Genomic DNA, 17655 nt, shown 5'->3' on the forward strand with positions numbered 1-17655 from the left:
GCTAGGGAGATGGCTCAGTCACTAAAGTGTTTGTCATGAGCATGAAGAACTGAGTTTGAGTCCCCAGTACTCAAGAAAAATATAAGCCACACATAACAGTGTATCCCTTAATCTCAGTCTGGGGAGGCCTGGAGTCCAGGGAGTCAGAGGCCCGGTGCCCTCAGGTGGCTGGAAGGGATGTGGGAAGGGAATGCTGAAGCCAGAACCAGGGAAAAGCAGCTGCAGTTCAGAGCTGGCTCATTGCAGCTCGTCCTAGCTGGCTTCTTGGTTATGCCTGTTCTGGGAAGTTGTGTGTGGATGGGGCCATGGGCTCTACCATGCCTGTCAAAGAACATGTGTGGTAGCGTGTGTTTGGAAGGCTGAAGCCTCACATGCCCTTCACCTTTCTAGCAGTACACATGCACACATTCACACACACAAGCACATGCACTCTTGCATGCACATATGCATACACATGTACACATACATACAAACATTCATGCACACAGATGCATACACGTGCACACATGCATACATGTACATACATGCACAGACACAAAAAAAATGGAAGAAAACTACAAAGTAAACCATTCCCGGTAGAAGAGAATAAAAAGACACACCACAAACTGGGAGATAGTGTTTCCAAGTCACATATCTGATAACAGAATTTACTTCCAAAATAAAGAATTCCCAAAACTCAGTAAGAAAATAACCCAATAAAATAAAATAAACCTAATACTTGAATATACATTTTACCAAAGACGACACCTGGACAGCAGATAAGTCTATGAAGAACTGTCCACAAGGCTTGCAAGAGGGCTCAGGCACTCGCCAAGCCTGACTGCCCCTTCTACATGGTGGCAGGAGAGAACTCAAAACTATGAATTGTCCTCTGACCTCCATACATGTTCTGTGCCATGTGAATGTGAACACACACACAGAATAAAAAAATAAACAAACAAGGCTGGGCATGGTGGTATACAGCTTTAATTCTAGCACATGGAAGGCAGAGACAGGCAGATCTCTGTGAGTTTGAAGCCAACTGGTCTATAGAGTAAGACCCTGGTACAAAAAATATATAAAATAAAATCATAAACAAGATTTATCACCATTAGGGAAACACAGATTAAAGTAAGTAAAGATTTAAAGTAAGTAAAGTAGCCTGGCAGGATGGAGGTCTCAGCAGTAGGAGGCCGAGGCAAAAGGATTGTATGTTTGAAGGTAGCCATGGACTAAAGCGTAAGGTCCAGGCCGGCATATAGAAGCTTTGAGGTCAACCTAAGCTACATAGTAAGATCCTTCTCAAAAACAACCAAATAACCCCCCCCCAAAAAAAACCCTAAACCAAACCAGTAGCAATAAATAACTGCTGGGGTAGCTCAGTGTAGTGGTACCCCACTTTCTAGCAGGGAAAAGTCCCTGGGTCCCATCCCCAGCCTGGGTGGAGACGTGGGCATCTCACAGTCATGGACGAACGAAACAGCAAGAGGGAGTACAGGCTTTAAATACATGTTGCAGTCTATGTAACACCTGAGCAAACGCGCAGCCCACAGTGGCAGGAGCTTCTCAGTAGCTCCCAGAGGTGGGAGCAGGACTGGAAGGATTATTACAGAGGATGAAGGTACTTGTAAGATGGGCATGGAGGTCCTCATAGTGATCCCATCTATAAAGAGGCTGAGGCAGAAGGATTGCAAGTTGGAGGGCAGCCTAGGCTACAGATTAAAACTGCCTCAAAGAAAACAAAACAAAAAAGATTCCTCTGAGCATGATAGTATTATCAGCTTTTTGGTGAGGGTAAACCAGTACTTTCCGACCAGATGTGTGTGTGTGTGTGTGTGTGTGTGTGTGTGTGTGTGTGTGTAAACCAGAGGCCAACATCAGATGTCTTCTTCCATTGCTCTCCACTTTGTTCTTTGAGGCAGAGCCTCTCACTGAAGCTGGAGCAGCCTGATTAGGCTAGACCAGCTAGCCATTAAGCGCTCTGTCTCACTACACCAGCACTGGGTTTACAAAGCTGGTTTTTAAAAGGCAGGACTCATTGGTGCCATCAGAAGTTAGACCAGTGGCTCCCTTAGTTCAGAACGGGTACTGACTAGAAGAAAAGGTGGAGGGTTCTCTGGGGTGCCTGTAACAGGTCAGATTCTAGCCTCACTGGTGCACAGAGTTGGAAACACATATCCAGATGTACACATGGGGCTTTTTTTACTTTTCTGTGTGGGGATTACACTTAAGACAAACACATTTTCATCATCAGAGAGGCCTAGTTAGTAGGTGTCCACAAGGGACTCATGATTCCCTGAAGCTCCAGTTTTTCCGGGAGCCTATGCTGGCTGGCGTCTGGGTCACTGGCTGGGGGACAGAGTAGTCAGAGCACACCAGATTCACTACCTTTTCCTGGAGGATCTTCATCTTTCTGGATCTTTTGTTTGCACACTCAGGGCTGTCCAGGCCTGGCTCTGACCCTGAAGGATTCTCTGGCTCGGACTCTCTCTTCTCTTCCTGCCTCCAGAAGGACTTAGGGCCCAGCAGACGGAAGATGACGTCTTCAGCATTTTTCAGCTGGACTTCCAGCTACAGAGAGAAGCCAGAGGCTCATGGATGAGCAAGCCAGTCACACTGATGATCAAGAGCTGTAGGAGTGGGAACAGGGACCCAGGAGGCACGCCTGGAGCACTCAAGCCTCCCTGGGACCACCTGAGCACAGGAAACAGGGCACAACCTTGAAAATTTCCCTATAGATTCTTTGGGGTTTAGTTCAAATGCCACCACCTCTGGGCAACCTTCCTCCTCCCAGGCCACATACATCACAACTCCACCTGGGTTCCCAGCACACAGCAACAAGTTCACACCAAGGCCTGTCGTGGGAATCTCCTTGAGTATAGGGACTCATGAATTACCATGAGCCATCTAACTAGCCTAGATGATTCTCAAAAGCTGGTGGGTGAACAAATAAATCCTTCCTCTCTCATCCCTCCCATAGGCACATCCCTCATCCCCCTCTCCTCCTCCTGTACACCTATAGGCCGCCCACCCACCTCTCCGTCTTCTTTCCTTCCACCCAGACATCTGGTTTCCCTTCTCTACACCTCTTCTCCCTTCCCTCCTGCCATCCAGGTGTCTTTGATGGAATTTAGAGGAAAATCACAAGAGCCAGATGGCAGTGTCTGGGTGGCAGGCCTTGGCCTCCACCAACCAGAAAGGGCTGGGAGAGCACAGAGCATGACACCTACAGTCACCAGGGCCTTGGGGCCAAATGTCAGGACTTCACAACAGCCCATAGGACACCAGCCTCAGAGATCTTCCCTCTCCCCTGCCACTCCTGGCATGCACTAGGGTCCCAGCCCCAGCACCAAGCCAGGGAGAAGAAGGAGGAAGGGAGGGAGAGAGGAAGGGAGAGAGGAAAGGAGAGAGGAAGGGAAGAAGGGAAGGAGAAAGGGAGGGGGAAGGAGGGAGGGAGGAAGGGAGGGAGGGAGGGAAGAAAAATAAATTAGGTGTCCATCTTCCTCTGTTGCCCCACAGCCTGTTCATTCCTCATGGTGACAAGCAAGTGGTCTGTCACATCACACCACTCCCCATCAGCATGTTCCCACTCTGTGCCTCCCCTCGCCCCCTTCCTTCACTCTGTTTCTTGTGAAGACCTCACCTTTCCTCTCCTGGGACCATTGCACTTACTAGCAGCCTGCTTAGCAGACACCCTCTGACCTCAGCTCTGCACAGGTCAACTTGACCGAATTTAGAATCACCTTTCATCAAAACACACTTCTGGGCCCAGCTATAAGGGTGTCTCCAACAAGGCTAAAATGAGAAAGGAAGACCCATACTAAACTTACTCCTACGGGCAGGAGTCCTGGACTGAATGAAAAGGAGAAAGTCAGAGCCAGCAACACAGTTCAGCAGATAAAGGTGCTTGCGGCCCACGCTGATGACGTGAGTTCCATCCCTCAAACCCACATGGTGGAAGGAGAGATTTGACTCTTACCTTCCACATGCACACCGTGGTACCCACATGCTCTGCCTTGACAATAAATAAATATTTGTAAACCAAAACTAGTAAGCAAGCTGTGCAGCAGCACGTGTGTGCACAATCTGCTTCCCAACTGTGGATGCAATGTGACCAACCACCTCACACGCCCGCTGCCCCATGACGTCCCGCCATAATGAACTACACTATCAAACGGAGCCAAAATACATTCCCCTTCCCTCAGCTGACTTTTTCATGTTTGTCACAGCAACAAAAAAAAATTAATAAAATGTCTGTCCTTCAGGGCTCAGCTAAACTGTCATGTTCCCAAACAAACAGTTTAAAGTTGTCACATTGAGCTGTCTTCCTCTGTTGTAAGACACTACTCAGAACAACACTGCTGCCATCTTTGTGAGGTCAGCCGTGTCTGCTCACAATCTCTGCTGGGCTCGTGGACTGTTGATCCCTCAGGGGAGAAAGGGGTGAGAAGAGTCATTATTCCTCCCTGTCAGTTCTATGCAATTCAGTCCCAATTGCATGTGGCTTCTTGGCCTGAGAGTGGGCCTAGGTATACAAGATTACAAAAAAATAAAAAATAAAAGCTAGGGAAGGGCCCCATCTTTGCAGTCATGGAGGAGCCATCATCCACACTAGGTGCAGATCTTCCAGCAAGGCTGCTCTGTAAGTAAGCATAATGAATTCGTTGGTTCCTCAGGGTGAACTCCAACTTTGGTTAGTCACTAGGGCTTTAGATGGAGGAGGGAGAAGTTGCTTAGTACTCCCCACACCCAGAGAGAAAATTCCCACAACAGCTTCTGAGACTGAAAAGTACCAGGAGAGCAGGGACCATGCCTCAGTTGTTCACTGCTACATGTCCATAGCTGAACACATCTGCCACATTGTCAGCTAGAGAGGGATATTTCTGCAGTGGATGGTAGGTAGATAGATGGATAACTGTAGGTGGATGGGTGGAGAGATAGAATGTAGGTGGATGAATGGATGGAGACAGATGAAAGGTGGGGATATGAATTGATGAGTGACATAGATAGATGGATAGACAGATAGATAGAGGAATAGATAGATTAGAAGGATATGGATGGATTAGAGAGATAGATAGAAGGATACCTGAGCGAGAAGGATGAATAGATGGATGATGGATAAGAGGGATAATAGGATGGAAAGGTGCTTGGGTAACCATGTGTGGACAGATATATGGCTGTATTTATGGGCAGGTAGAAAATAGATGAGTCAAAAACGGTAGATGAATATAGAACAATGGAAACAAGAGACAGGCAGACAGACAGATGGACAGATGGGCTCACTCCTTGCCAGGGCTAGGGTGACAACAAGCCCAGCACTCTTACCTCCAGGAGGTTGAAGGCCCAGCCAGCAGCATAGACAGTGAGATTCACTGTGGCAGAACAAGGGAGGAAAGAGTCGGGAGAGAAGAGAAGGGTCCTCTCCAGGTTGGCTCCCAGGTTGCCAGATGCTAAGGAAAAGAGAAGATCCTTGGAGCTAGAAGGAGAGGTGTCTTGCCCCAGGAGGGAGTTACACAACATCTCATCCACCTGATGAAGGCTGAGGGAGACCCCAGAGCACCCCTCTATGTCCTATGCTTCCCAAGATGCCTGAGGTGGTTCAGGGACATGAGCTGAAAAGATTCCTGCCCCTCCTCCCCATTGCTCATGTGGGGCTCTAACTCAGGCCCTGTGCCCAGGGGTAAGTGCCACCACTGGACTCCAGCTCTCTGCTTTCTGAGACAGGTTCTTCCCAAGTTGCTCAGGCTGGCCCTGAACTTCTTCTGTGTAGCCCAGGCAGGGGAAAGCCCAGTGCTCTTGAAGATTGGACCTCAGGTTCCCAGAACTTGCAGCCCCAGGTGAGCCTTACTTGAGCGGAAGGTGACATCACAGTAAGACGAGTGTTTCCAGGTCTCTGTCTGGAACTGCTGAGCGAGGATGTCCTCAGGGAGGGAGTCCCGAAGGTCATGCTTCAGGGGATCATCCGTCCTCAGGAGCTGCAGAATGTGGCTCCTCACAAAAGACCCCACTGGGGCAATGAGGCAGCAAGGGACACGTGGTGAGCCACTGGCCAAGGCCCCTGACTCTGCCCCCGCCTGCCACGCCCCCACCAGGCTGCTGGGTGCCCTGCCTGTTACGGAAGAGGACAGGACCTAGCCTCTGTGTGGAACTCTAAAGAGTTTCCCTCAAGGCAAAGGAATGACGGGGAATCCCATGACTTGAAAGTCAAACCCGAGTCTGAACCCCAGTTCAGTTCCACAAATGCAAGCTGTGTTACCTCAGGATGGCGCTAACCACTTCTCTGTGCCGCTGTGAGGTGGGGGCAACAAGTTTCATTTCAGATCCTCATTCTACCCAGGCCCCTTTACAACTTTTCTGTGTGTATGCAGGTGTACACGCATGTGCATGAATGCAGAGGCTGGAGGACAGCTGAGCTGTTTCTTGGGCACCATCCACATTGTTTGCTTTTAGACAGGATTCTCACTTTTTTCCTGGAAAACTTGCCAATTCAGCTAGGCTCGCCAGCCAGTAAGCTTGAGGGACACTGAGCTGAGTCCCCCTCCCCAGCACAGGAATTTCAATCGTGTGCCAATGTACCCTACTTTTTACATGGCCTCTGGAGATGGAACCTGGGTCCTCACAGGTACCCAGCAGGCACTCCACTGACTGAGCCCCCCTCTCTGGCCTTCGCTCTATTACTTTTAAGTGCACGTGAGTCACTCTAACTTTCTGAGCCTCAGGTTCCTCATTTCCAGTTCATCTCACTGGGCTGTTGGCAAAGGTCAGTCTAGGCCAGAGCCAGAACCTGACAGTCTGACATCTCAGAGCTGGTGATGTGTGGTCCATGATGGAGACCCTGCCAGGGTCCAGCAGGGATACACTGGCAGGGTGTGAATCTGTGGGGCAATCACAGCCTAACGTAAGTTCCCAGAAGGCACATCTGGAAGCTTCTCGAACATCTGGCCATGGGACAGAGCTGATTTGCAGGGAAGCCACTTATCTCCCTGGGCAGCACACAGCCTGGCATCTATGGGCTCTGGCTGACTACTTGGAGGATGCTTAGAAGGCTTGTCCCTTCCTTGCCTCAGCCCCAAGCCTGGAACTAGTACTGCATCATCTGTGACCCTACATCCAGAGAAGGCCATTTGCAACGTGGGACTGGTTTGGTTTGGTTGCTTGGGTTGGTTTGGTTTGCCTGGTGGAGGATGGAGCCAAAGGCCTCATCATACATGCAAAGCAAACTCTCTCTCATGGAGCCATATCCCTGGCCCTGCATCTACTTCATATGAACATGCTGCTTGCACAGGTGGTTTAGGACAACACCAGGTCACTTCAGGCAAGTGTGTAGGCAGGTCCCTTTAGGTTATTGGTGCTAATGGCCCAAGACTGAAAACAGCTTCCAGCCTCTGTGGGGAGGGTAAAACAGATAAGGATACACATGTATGTAATTTGTGTGTGCTTGTCTCTGTGTTACAAAGATGTTTGTTGATTGGTCAGTTGGTTGTCTGCAGCTACAGGGATGGAACCCAGGGCCTAGCACCTGCCAGGCAACCTCTCTAGCACTGTGTCGAAGTTCCGATGCCAAATGGGAGAGCTGCTCCCAGGGAACACATTCCTAGGCTGGGGGAAGAAGGCCTTCACTGCCCACTCATCTTCTGCCCTGCCTTTCAAACACAGCTACAGAGAGAACAAAAGATGGGCTGTCCTCTTACACCACTCCCTCACACACCAGCTCATCCCCCTCAGCATGCGCTGAGAAACGTGCTGCCGTGTCCCCATTTCACAGACAGAATCCGAGGCTCACAGCAGCATGAGGCCCCCTCCTGAGACACACAAGCAAGGAAGAGTTGAGCTAGCATTGGAAGCCAGCTGTTAAGAAGCTATGCATTATCTTTTTTGTTGTCGTTTGCTTTGTTTTGTTTTGGGGTTTTTGGTTTTTTGTTTTGTTTGGTTTTGGTTTTGGTTTTGGTTTTGGTTTTGGTTTTGGGTTTTGTTTTGGTTTGGTTTGGGTTTTTTTGTTTTGTTTTGTTTTTCAAGACAGGGTTTCTCTGTGTAGTTCTGGCTGTCTTGAAACTCTGTAGACCAGGCTGGCCTTGAACTCAGAGACTGCCTTTGCCTCCTGAGTGCTGGGATTAAAGGTGTGTGCTGCTCCTGCCTGGTGAATTATGTAATTTTTTTAGATTGTTTTTCCAGTGCAGGATGGAGGACAGGCCTTCCATAGGTTAGACAAGTGCTCTGCACTGAGACCCAGTCCTGGCCCAGGCCTCAGCCCCAGCCTCTGGCATATGCCCAGCCTTTGTTCTTTGGAGACAGGGTCAGAGTATGTAGTCCAGGCTGGCCTGGAATTCATGATTCTTCTGCCTCATCAGCTCTAGCGCACGAATTGCAGATGGGCACCACCATAGCTGGCCAACTGTTACTGGCTTCTGTTTTTGTTTAGCCAGCTGAACTTATTTCTCATATTCATACCCCAAGTGCATGACTCACTGATCCCCGAAGGAACCTAGGATTGGTAGCCACAGTCTCTCTGTCTCTGTGGTTCTCTCTTCCTCTCAGCCAGGGTCTCAGCCTCTCAAGCTGGCCCTGGTGTCTCTTTACAGAACCATATGTGATGTGGTCAGAGTGTGCAGACCTTAGTGAGTCTGGAAGAAACTGAGGACCCGAGAGGAGAAGGGGCTCTTCTCAGGGTTTCCATGGGTAGGATGGGGCCGCCATGTCGGGGATAGACTGCACCGACTGTCTAGTAAAGCTAGAAGCATAGAGGGTGAGGGTACGCCTCACCACACTGTCCCAACTCAGGAGACTCCTGGGACAGCCCAACCCCAACACCCCACGCTGCCTACTCACCCTGGGTGGACCGCTCACTAGCCTGGGTGTGCCGCACCTGGGCAAACACCTCCTCACTGGGGCACCTCATCAGAGCCAGGTAGGCATTGATCCGGAGCTCCGTGTCCTCCTTGGGAGCTTGGTACAGGCGAGAGAGCACCGACCTCTGGCTCGGGAAAGACATTCGTTGCTCAGTGGCACCCCGCAGTTGACGCTGTGACCCACCAGCTTCTACAGCGTCTCCTCCATAGAAACTTTCCCAGCACAGTCACCTGCGGTCCTACTGTGGGACAGAGTGGGGCCATGCCTATTCCCCAGCCCTCTTATCCCAGAGCCTGGTAAGTTTTTTTGCATATCAATACATAACAGGAGTACATGGATGCATCCCAGTAAAACTTTGTTTATAAAATAGCATAAGTATGAAATATCAATGTCTTAGTGCTTCCAGGCCCAATCCTAAGTAAGCCACTTTCAGGCTCTGTGCTTCTCCATCAACCCCTCCCAACTTCCCTCATGGTATAATCATCTGGCCACCCATTCATAGCTTGCTCTTTCTGAGCACCACTGTGTGCCTGATGGGATAGATGACATCATGAACATGACTGACCCAGCCCCTATCCACCCGACACTCAGGTTCTAGTCCAATGAAGGTTAATGTGCAAAATATATAACACATAAAGAAACATAGGGAAGAAAGACCAGGGATTCTGGGGCTCTGGGAGGTTCAGTGTCAGGTAAAACAGCAATGACGGTGTCACAGTGAACAGGACTCCATGTGTGTGTGGGGGGGGGTGCCTCCAGTAACTTGCTCACTGCACCGTGAGAGGTAGTAGGGTCATTACCCAGGTCTTCTGCAGGAGCAGCAAGTGCTCTTACCTTCTGAGGCATCTCTCCAGGCCCTTTTTAAAGCTTTATTATTTAGGTTTCTTTTCTTGCATTAGTTTACATGCAGCATGTGTGTACAGGAGCCCTTAGAGGCCAGATTCCCCAGAACTGGAGTTACAGGTGCCACCACATGGGTATCAGGAACTAAACCCAGATCTCTGTGAGAGCGGTACAGCCATTTCTCCAGCAGCTCATTGCCTTTTTTTTTTTTTTTTTTTTTAAGATTTACTTATTGTTTATTGTTTATATGTGTTACCACCTTATTTTCTGGGCCAAGGTCTTTCTCTGCGCCTGGAGCTCAGCAGTTCAGCTAGACTGGCTGCCCAGCAAATCCCACAGAGTCTCCCATCCCTGTCCCCCTCCCCAGGCTAGATTACAGGCAGGTTCACCATGCCCACTTTTACGCCCCCATGCCTGTACAATATGCACTTTACTGACAGAACCATCTCCCAGCTATCATCTCTCCCCAGCAGTGCTCTGTAGACAGTTGCAGAGCGAGGCCTGAGGACACCTGAAAAAACAAGTAGTAGATGAGGCTAAACTGTACAAGCAGGTCAGAAACCAGACCACAGAGCTTGGTGGTTTGTGGGTAAGAATCTGCCCTTGACTGCCTGACAGGTGGGAAAATGTCCTACAAAGACAGAGGCAGCTTGGGCCTTGCAGCTTCTCTAGCAAAGATTCCACTCAGCAGTTATAGCCACAAAGTAAGTAGCCACAGATAGCCCATAGCTATTGTGTGCTAGGAACACTTTATTTATAAGAACAGATAGCAGCCCGGAAGTAGCCCACAGAGTCTGCTAGTGCTATACGTGCAGGCCTGGACCATGTGCCAGTGTCTTATTTGTGGGTTTTCTTGGTGAATAACAGCTTCCCACACCAAACACAGGCTCTAGAGGACAGAGGCAAAATTCCTGCTTACACTGTGTACCTGGTCAGGTTCCCAGCACACAGAAGTTGCTCAGTGAGTACATAATGATCTTGAAGGAAGTGGGGAACTGACACCTGGGTTAAGTTCAGCCACTGCCCAACTGCAGCCAGGAGGAAAACACAAGGACTCACATCTGCAGAGCAAGGGATCCTCCGGAAGGCCTGGACAGCCGCCAGCCGGATCTCTGGAGAGTTGCCCCTCAGGGAAGCACAGGTGCTCAGCACAGGGGTGAGAGCCTCCGCTGCCAGCCCTGCATTGCCGATGGCCTTCAGCACAAGCTGAAGCTGAAAAGAAATGGCAGTAGGGTGGGCTATGAGGCCTGGAAGGGTCCCCAGCCCCACCCACCTGTGCAAGGGTGACCTGCCAGGCAAGACCTGAACCCAGTGTTGAGACATTGTCCATGCTCACCTGGCCAGCATCCACAGGCTCCAGGAAGCTGCAGTTCACACGCAGCGCCTCTCCCAGAATCCTCACAAGAGAGCCAACTCCAGGCAGCAGTTGGCAGTGCCCGTCCAGAGCAGCACAGAGGTTGTGTGCCAGAGCTGAGATGCCAAGGAAGGCACCTGAGCTGGCCCCTGGAGACTGCAGCAGTGGCTAGGGATAGACAACAAGAAGGCTGGTAAGTGACCTCTGAAGGGGCCTCAGTCCTCCCCAACCCTGACTCAGCCTGGCACATCCTAAAGTCACCTCAGCCTGGTCCCTACCTCCCACTGTGGATAAGTGGACTGTTTCTAGAGCAATACCAGGGACCCCTGATATATACCCAGGATAGAGATCTGTGCTCTTAGGATAAAGGAGGACAGGAACATTCTTGTCGTGTCTAGGGGCATTCGGGGGCATCACAATAGGCATTAGGAGGGCTCAGGTGTAGCTCAGAGGCAGAGCACCTATCTGGTATGGGCAAGGTCCTTGATTCAGAGGTCCAGCACCAGGAAAAAAAAAATCAAACTTAGTCCAAATGTCACTACTGTATTTGGTGGTGTAAGCAGGAAAGGCAGGAGTTCAAAGCCAGCCTAGACCAAATAGCGAGACCCTCTTTCAAAAGACATGAAGCAAAACAATAGCAAGAACAACAACAAAAACTGTAGGAAGTAGGGAGGGTGCTGTTGCTATGGCCTCAGCCCAAGGATCTTGCTAAACAGCCTCTGTTGGGTAAGACAACCCCACGACTGTTACCTGATCCCAACCTACACCAGCAGCACTGAATCTGAGCACCAACCTCGTCCAAGCTGCCAGCTAGGGTGGGCAATGTGAAGGTCCCCAGACAGAAGAGAGGGGAGAATCCTGGCCACAGGGTCGGCCACCCACACACAGCAGGCCAGCTCCTGCTCTCTTCCATGAGCAAGAAACGAGCCAAAGTTCTCTCTGTACCAAGCAGGTCACAGATGAGCCAGCATCGTGGGCAGAGTGCAGCGCTCCCACTGGGGAAGCTCACCAGAGACCAGGGATCCCCAAGGGCAGGCAGAGTCCTGTGTACCCAGGGGGAAAGATTCCCCTGGAGAGCTGAGAACCCTGGGCTGGCGGCTGGAATCAGCTCAGGAGTGTCATGAAGACAAGCGGTCTGCCAGCACCATCTGAAGGCATCTTGGCCCTATGGGGTACCCACCGTCCTTGTTTTTAATATAATTTCTCTGAATGCAAGCTTGGACCTTTGATTTTGGGGCTATCTTAATCTAACAGCAACGTGAAAGCTGCCATGAATCTAGCAATAGGCTCCCTACTCAATGCACCTGCCAGCACTCATGCCCTGTCCCCAACTTGTGCCCTGCACTTACTGCACACCAGCCCCTGCCACCAACACCTTCCACCAATTTCTTATCAGTTCTGCTTTGCTATCACAGACGCTTCTGGAAGGTGACATGCCCTGCCTCGTGTTTCTGGTAGGAGTCGCAGCTCTGCCTTATCCCAAGGGCTGGGCTCATAGGCGCAGCTCTTAATGCTCCTCAAAGCAGCTCTGGCCTCAGTCCTGAAAAACACAGTAGGTCCTGGGGCCCTGGGTGTAAATGTCAGCCTGAGGCCACCCCAGTGCTGACAAAGTCGTCAAACACTGTCTGGCTCCGTTCTGCTGTGGATGCAAGATTCCCCACGGGTCCACATGAGAATGCAAGACACAAAGCATTCACATGGGGCCTACACGTGCACCTCACTACCACCAGGTGTTTTGGAATCTCAGCATTTGTGTGTGTGTGTGTGTGTGTGTGTGTGTGTGTGTGTGTGTAAAAGAGAGAATGTGTAAATGAAATTTTTATGTGTGAAAGTTGGTGTGTGTATATATGTGTGTATGTGGCTGTGTATGAGTGTATATAAAGGTGTATGTGTAGGAATGTATGTATGCAAATGTGCCTCTTCATGTACATATATGCATGTGTGTGCATGTGTGCATCTCAGAGTACGTGAATCTTGCTGCATGCATCTCAGCCTGAGTGTTCTATGAAAATGTACAAGCACTAATAGCTTTAAAGCACATTTATTTTCTCTTTTTCTTCCTGTATTTGTCAAAATAAAAAGAACCTCTATGTTTCTTCAGTGTGGAGAGTAAAATGGGGCTAGATGCAAAAAAGAGGCTGGCAAGATGGCGTGGTGGGCAGACTCACAGGCCTGGCCAGCTGCGCTAGATCCCTGGACCCCAGGATGGAAAGAGAGAACTGACTCAGGAGCAGTCCTCTGCCCTCCACACAGGCAACTCACCTACACAATAACAATTAGATAAACTTTTTAAAATTAAAAAATGATCATTGTCAAACTAAACTTTAAAAATTAGAGGCCCAGAGAGGCATCAGACAGCATTTGCTCTACCCTGAAGGAGAAGGAAAAGCCATTTGTTGTGGCCTTGACCAAGACAAGCAGAGCTTCTACCCTTTCCTCACAGCCTGCCTGTCCCGCTCTGTTGCTTTGCCAGCGGTCTCCTGACCCACAGCACAGCCCACCATACAGTCAAGGAGGCACATCAGGCTGATAGAGGCCAAGGTCTGTGCCTCTGCACCCACACCATGCAAAGAACAGATAACCAGGGTTGCTGAGGGAGGAAGAAAGGAGGGAGGGAAGGCAGACAAGGCTATTTCCCGCCAGCCAGCCCTGCCCAGCCCTTGGATGGTGCTCATGACCAGTGTGTCACCTGCTGGGCTATGGACTATGATTCACTCAGGCTCCAGTCCAGATCTCGATCAAAGTTGGTGCCCAAATCTGTGTCCTGGGGAACAGGGTCAACACATAGACTGTGGAACCAACTCCAGGGTCAAGGGTCAGGGTTAAGGGGTTGGGTGAGCTGTTGAGGCTCAGAGGTGCTGACACCCTCATCAGCGCTGAGGTCCTCCTGATGCTTCCAGAGACACTGGCTGGCTAGGCCCAGCCACGGAATGTGGCCACACCTGCTGGCTACTGGTGCCCTTGTATGCTCCCAGCCTAGATCAGTGGGATGGGGGTCCCCAAGAGGCATCTCCACCCCTGAGGCAATGAGGATGTGGATAGAGGTTAGCAGGATGATGGAGCAGGGTTTCCCTCGAGGGCTAGCTGCCCTGCCTGGAGACCTGAGTTTTCCCGTCTGTAAGTTTGGGATATGACAGCACTGACCTATTGAGGGAAGTGAATGTTCATGGGAATTATTGGCTAGTTCCTCAGAGATTCCCTACTGCAACATTCCCAAACAAGTTTGTTTATAAGAACAGCAGCTCTGGTTTTTCTTTTTTAAAATATGAGCATTTGAGTGTGCCAGTTTGTGTATATGCCTCATTTGTGAAGATCAGCTCCTCTGGAACTAGAATAGTTGTGAGCCACCCTGAATCTGAGTCCTCCACCAGGACAGCCAGAGCTTCTAACCACTAAGCTATTTCTCTAGCCTAGTGTTTAATTGTTCCGATTGGGTGCTGAGCCCCTGGAGAATCGCTTTACACACAGCGTGTCGTTTCTTACCTCAAGCCTAAGTCAAAAGAAGTGGGTCCATCCTTAGTTCCCACACCAAAAACCAGTCTCAGAAGGGCTAGGGAGATGGCTCAGAGACTGCCCCACACAAACCCTGGGTGGCAGTGGTGGCCCACCTGCAATTCCAGCACTCGAAAGGAAGAGATGTGGAACCCCTTGAGCAATCTAGACTAGCCCATGTCAGTGAGTTTTGAGTGGTGGTGCACGCCTTTGATCCGCGCTCTCAGGAACCAGAGGCAGGCAGAACCCTGTGAGCCTCAGCCAACCCCGTCTACAGAGTGACTTCCAGGACAGCCAGGGCTACACAGAGAAACCCTATCTCTAAAAACCAAAATAATAATAATAATAACAAATCCTGTCTCTGTGAACACACATCCATATACATGCAAACATGCATCCACGTGCATATTTGTTTTTAGAAAGGTCCAGAGAAGTTGAATCTCTGGCTCACATTACACAACGGGCTCACACACCTCTGAAATTCAAGTTCAGATCTCACCGGTGTGCTGGCATACACCTAGTCCCAGCACTTGGGAGGCAGGGGCAGGACAATACATGGTTTGAGGACAGCCTGGGCTCCGTAACAAGTTCCAGGCCAGCCTGGTGCATATACCAAGCTCTGCTTCCCACATGTGAAAACCAGATCTGTGATAGTAAATCCTGCCTTGAGTATAGCTCCATCCCTGGGCTGTGAAGGGAAAGCACCATTCTAGGGTGGGAGCAGGTGACCCTCATATGTCCAGCAACCCAGCCAAGGAGGGAGGTGAGGGCTGGGGGACGGGGCAGACTCACCAGCAGTGTGTACACCATGGCATCCGTGGGCTTTGGGATGAAGGCCAGCGACCACAGCCAGGCCTCAGCCTGGTCTGCCTCCACCTCCCCAGCTAAGATGAGCTGCTTCATGAGGTCCACACAGTTCTGAGTACCACAGGCAGGCAGAGCGTCTACCAGCGGATGCCTGAGGAGAGCAGCGCGGTGACAATGTTGTGGCCCTGAGTCTTGCTGCAGCCTTTGTTCATAGCGGGGGCCAGCCAAGGCTGGGGCCAAAGGAGGGACATGCCTGAGCTCTCTGGAGAAGGAGCCGTGCTGGGCCTGTGTCCCTCTTGCACAGCCAGTGGTTTCCAATTTAAGCATCCGATGTCAGCTCAACACCAAGGAATGCTTGGCCTGAGCAGTGTTATTACCGCGTTGTCACAGTGCTGGGAACAGAGGCCACGGCCTCACACGCCAGGTGAGTGCTCTACTGCTATGCTACTTCCCTGCATCGTTTTGATTTTTCATTCTGAGACAGAATATCCCTAAATTCCTTAGGCTGCTTAGGCTGGCCTTGAACTCACTCTGTAGGCAGGCAAGCCTGGGATACATGATCTCGCTGCCTCAGCCTCCAGTATAGCTGAGGTTACAAGCTTGGGCAAGGGATTTATTTGTTCACTATAAGTACGGAATTTATTTTTCTTGTCTGTTTTATTTTCCCTCTTTGTTTTTAAGACTTAAAATAAGAAGTCTGTAGAAAGACATTGAGCTACTCTGTTGCAGAGTGGGGGTGGCGTCTGCAGCAGGAGCAGTGGCTGGATGGAGGGTTCTCCGCCATAGCCATTGCCCTTGGGCACATGGGAAGCTCGGGGATGCCAGAGGCAGTAGGGAGAAGGTGGAGATAGAGCTGCCCCCCAGCACTCTCCACATCACTTGGTCTGTAAATGAGTCTCAGTTTGCTGGGCTGCAAGAGGGAATGTGGTGACAAGAGATGACAGATACTCAAGGGAGTGTCAGCTCTCATGCAACAGACAGACCTGGGAAGGGCCTCCCCATGGTCCAAACCCCAAGGTCCACGAAGACAGATGGACAAAATCTACAGGGGTTGGGGATAGATTAGTACAGGCCTCCTGGTTTTCCATCCTAAGGCTGGCATGGTGGCACAGGCCTGCAATCTCAGTACTGAGGAGGACGAGGCAGGAGGACTGCCGAAAGTTCAAGGCCAGAACAGCAAAACAAACAACTCTCTCCTATGTAGCTTCAGGCAAGTGTCCTAAACGGTCTGTGCCTTGCTGTGCAAATCCAGAGTGGAAATAGCGGCACTTGCTTTGTGGGTAATTTGTGGATTCGGTGAATGAGTATGGACAGTGGCCATAAAAGTCACATACTTCTTATCCTGTTAAGTAGTCATTTTATGAGGTCACTAAGCACAGTCTGGGGTCCCCAGAGTGAGGTCCTCAGGGAGACCCCTGAGGTTTGAGCGTCCCTTCATATGTTTTGCTGGCCCCAGCTCAGTTAGAGTGAGGATGGGTGGATGTTGAGGTAGGATCCCAGCCTGTAGCACCCCATTCTAGACACCTGAGCTGCCTCCACAGGAGACCCAAGTCACTTGGCAGCGTGCTAATCCCTGAGTTTCTACAGATGCTGCTCCTGGGGGAACAATGGCGTCTTTATCTGCCGGCCTTCATCTTCAACCTCAGCCCCACAAAGCTTGCATTCCAGACCCCACCCTGGCAAGCTGGTGTCACACTATCTGAGGACCCTAGAGAGCACCAAAGCCAAGCCACCCCATCAAGGATTCCCCAAAGGCAGCCAGCTGGTGCCTCAGCCTCCACCAGGAGTAAGGCCCTTACCAATCATCTTGGCATTTCAAAGATGAGTGTTGCCAGACTTCAGTCAGCCCATCCCCAGAAAGGCCTTGGAGCTCAGACACCAGCATCAGGAATATCTCTGTGGTCTGGGGTACAGAGGGGACAGGATGTTACAGGGGACCCCATCATCACCTGGCCCATCCCTGCTTCAAGGCACGATGGCAGCTAGATGGTGAGGCCACAGATCTAACCCATCCGGAACCCCGGGGCAGCTTCGCGTGCTCCATTAGTGGGAACCATCTGTAGTCACGCTAGGGTGTGGGGAAGGCAGTGTACACCGTCATTCCAGCATTCAGGAGGCAGAGGCAGGAGGACCGCCACAAGTTTAAGGCCAGCCTAGATACCAGACTGAGACTCTGTGTCACAGAACCAAAAGAAAAAAATGCCATGAGATCTGCAGGCGGGACATGGCACCCACGTGGAGGTCAGAGGGCAGCTTTGTGGAAGTTGTTCTCTCCTTTCTATATTACATGGGTTTCAGGGATTGAACTCAGGCCACAAGGCTTGTGTGGGAAG

The 17655-nt window shown here is 50.7% G+C and overlaps 1 protein-coding gene across 1 annotated transcript in view; it reads right to left on the bottom strand.

Moving 5' to 3' along the window:
- The window catches only part of LOC110559009 (uncharacterized), a 103218-nt gene that overhangs the window by 66981 nt on the left and 18582 nt on the right, over positions 1 to 17655 (bottom strand). Inside the window, exons 9-16 of the mRNA XM_060365081.1 lie at positions 17122 to 17225; positions 15308 to 15473; positions 11006 to 11191; positions 10729 to 10881; positions 8806 to 8950; positions 5828 to 5986; positions 5305 to 5429; positions 2368 to 2550 (exon numbers count right to left, since the gene is read on the bottom strand). Coding sequence (XP_060221064.1) covers positions 2368 to 2550; positions 5305 to 5429; positions 5828 to 5986; positions 8806 to 8950; positions 10729 to 10881; positions 11006 to 11191; positions 15308 to 15473; positions 17122 to 17225 — 1221 coding nt within the window. The remainder of the gene's footprint in view (positions 1 to 2367; positions 2551 to 5304; positions 5430 to 5827; positions 5987 to 8805; positions 8951 to 10728; positions 10882 to 11005; positions 11192 to 15307; positions 15474 to 17121; positions 17226 to 17655) is intronic.

Source organism: Meriones unguiculatus, chromosome 11 (assembly GCF_030254825.1).
Source record: "Meriones unguiculatus strain TT.TT164.6M chromosome 11, Bangor_MerUng_6.1, whole genome shotgun sequence".
Classification (NCBI taxonomy): Eukaryota; Metazoa; Chordata; class Mammalia; order Rodentia; family Muridae; genus Meriones; species Meriones unguiculatus.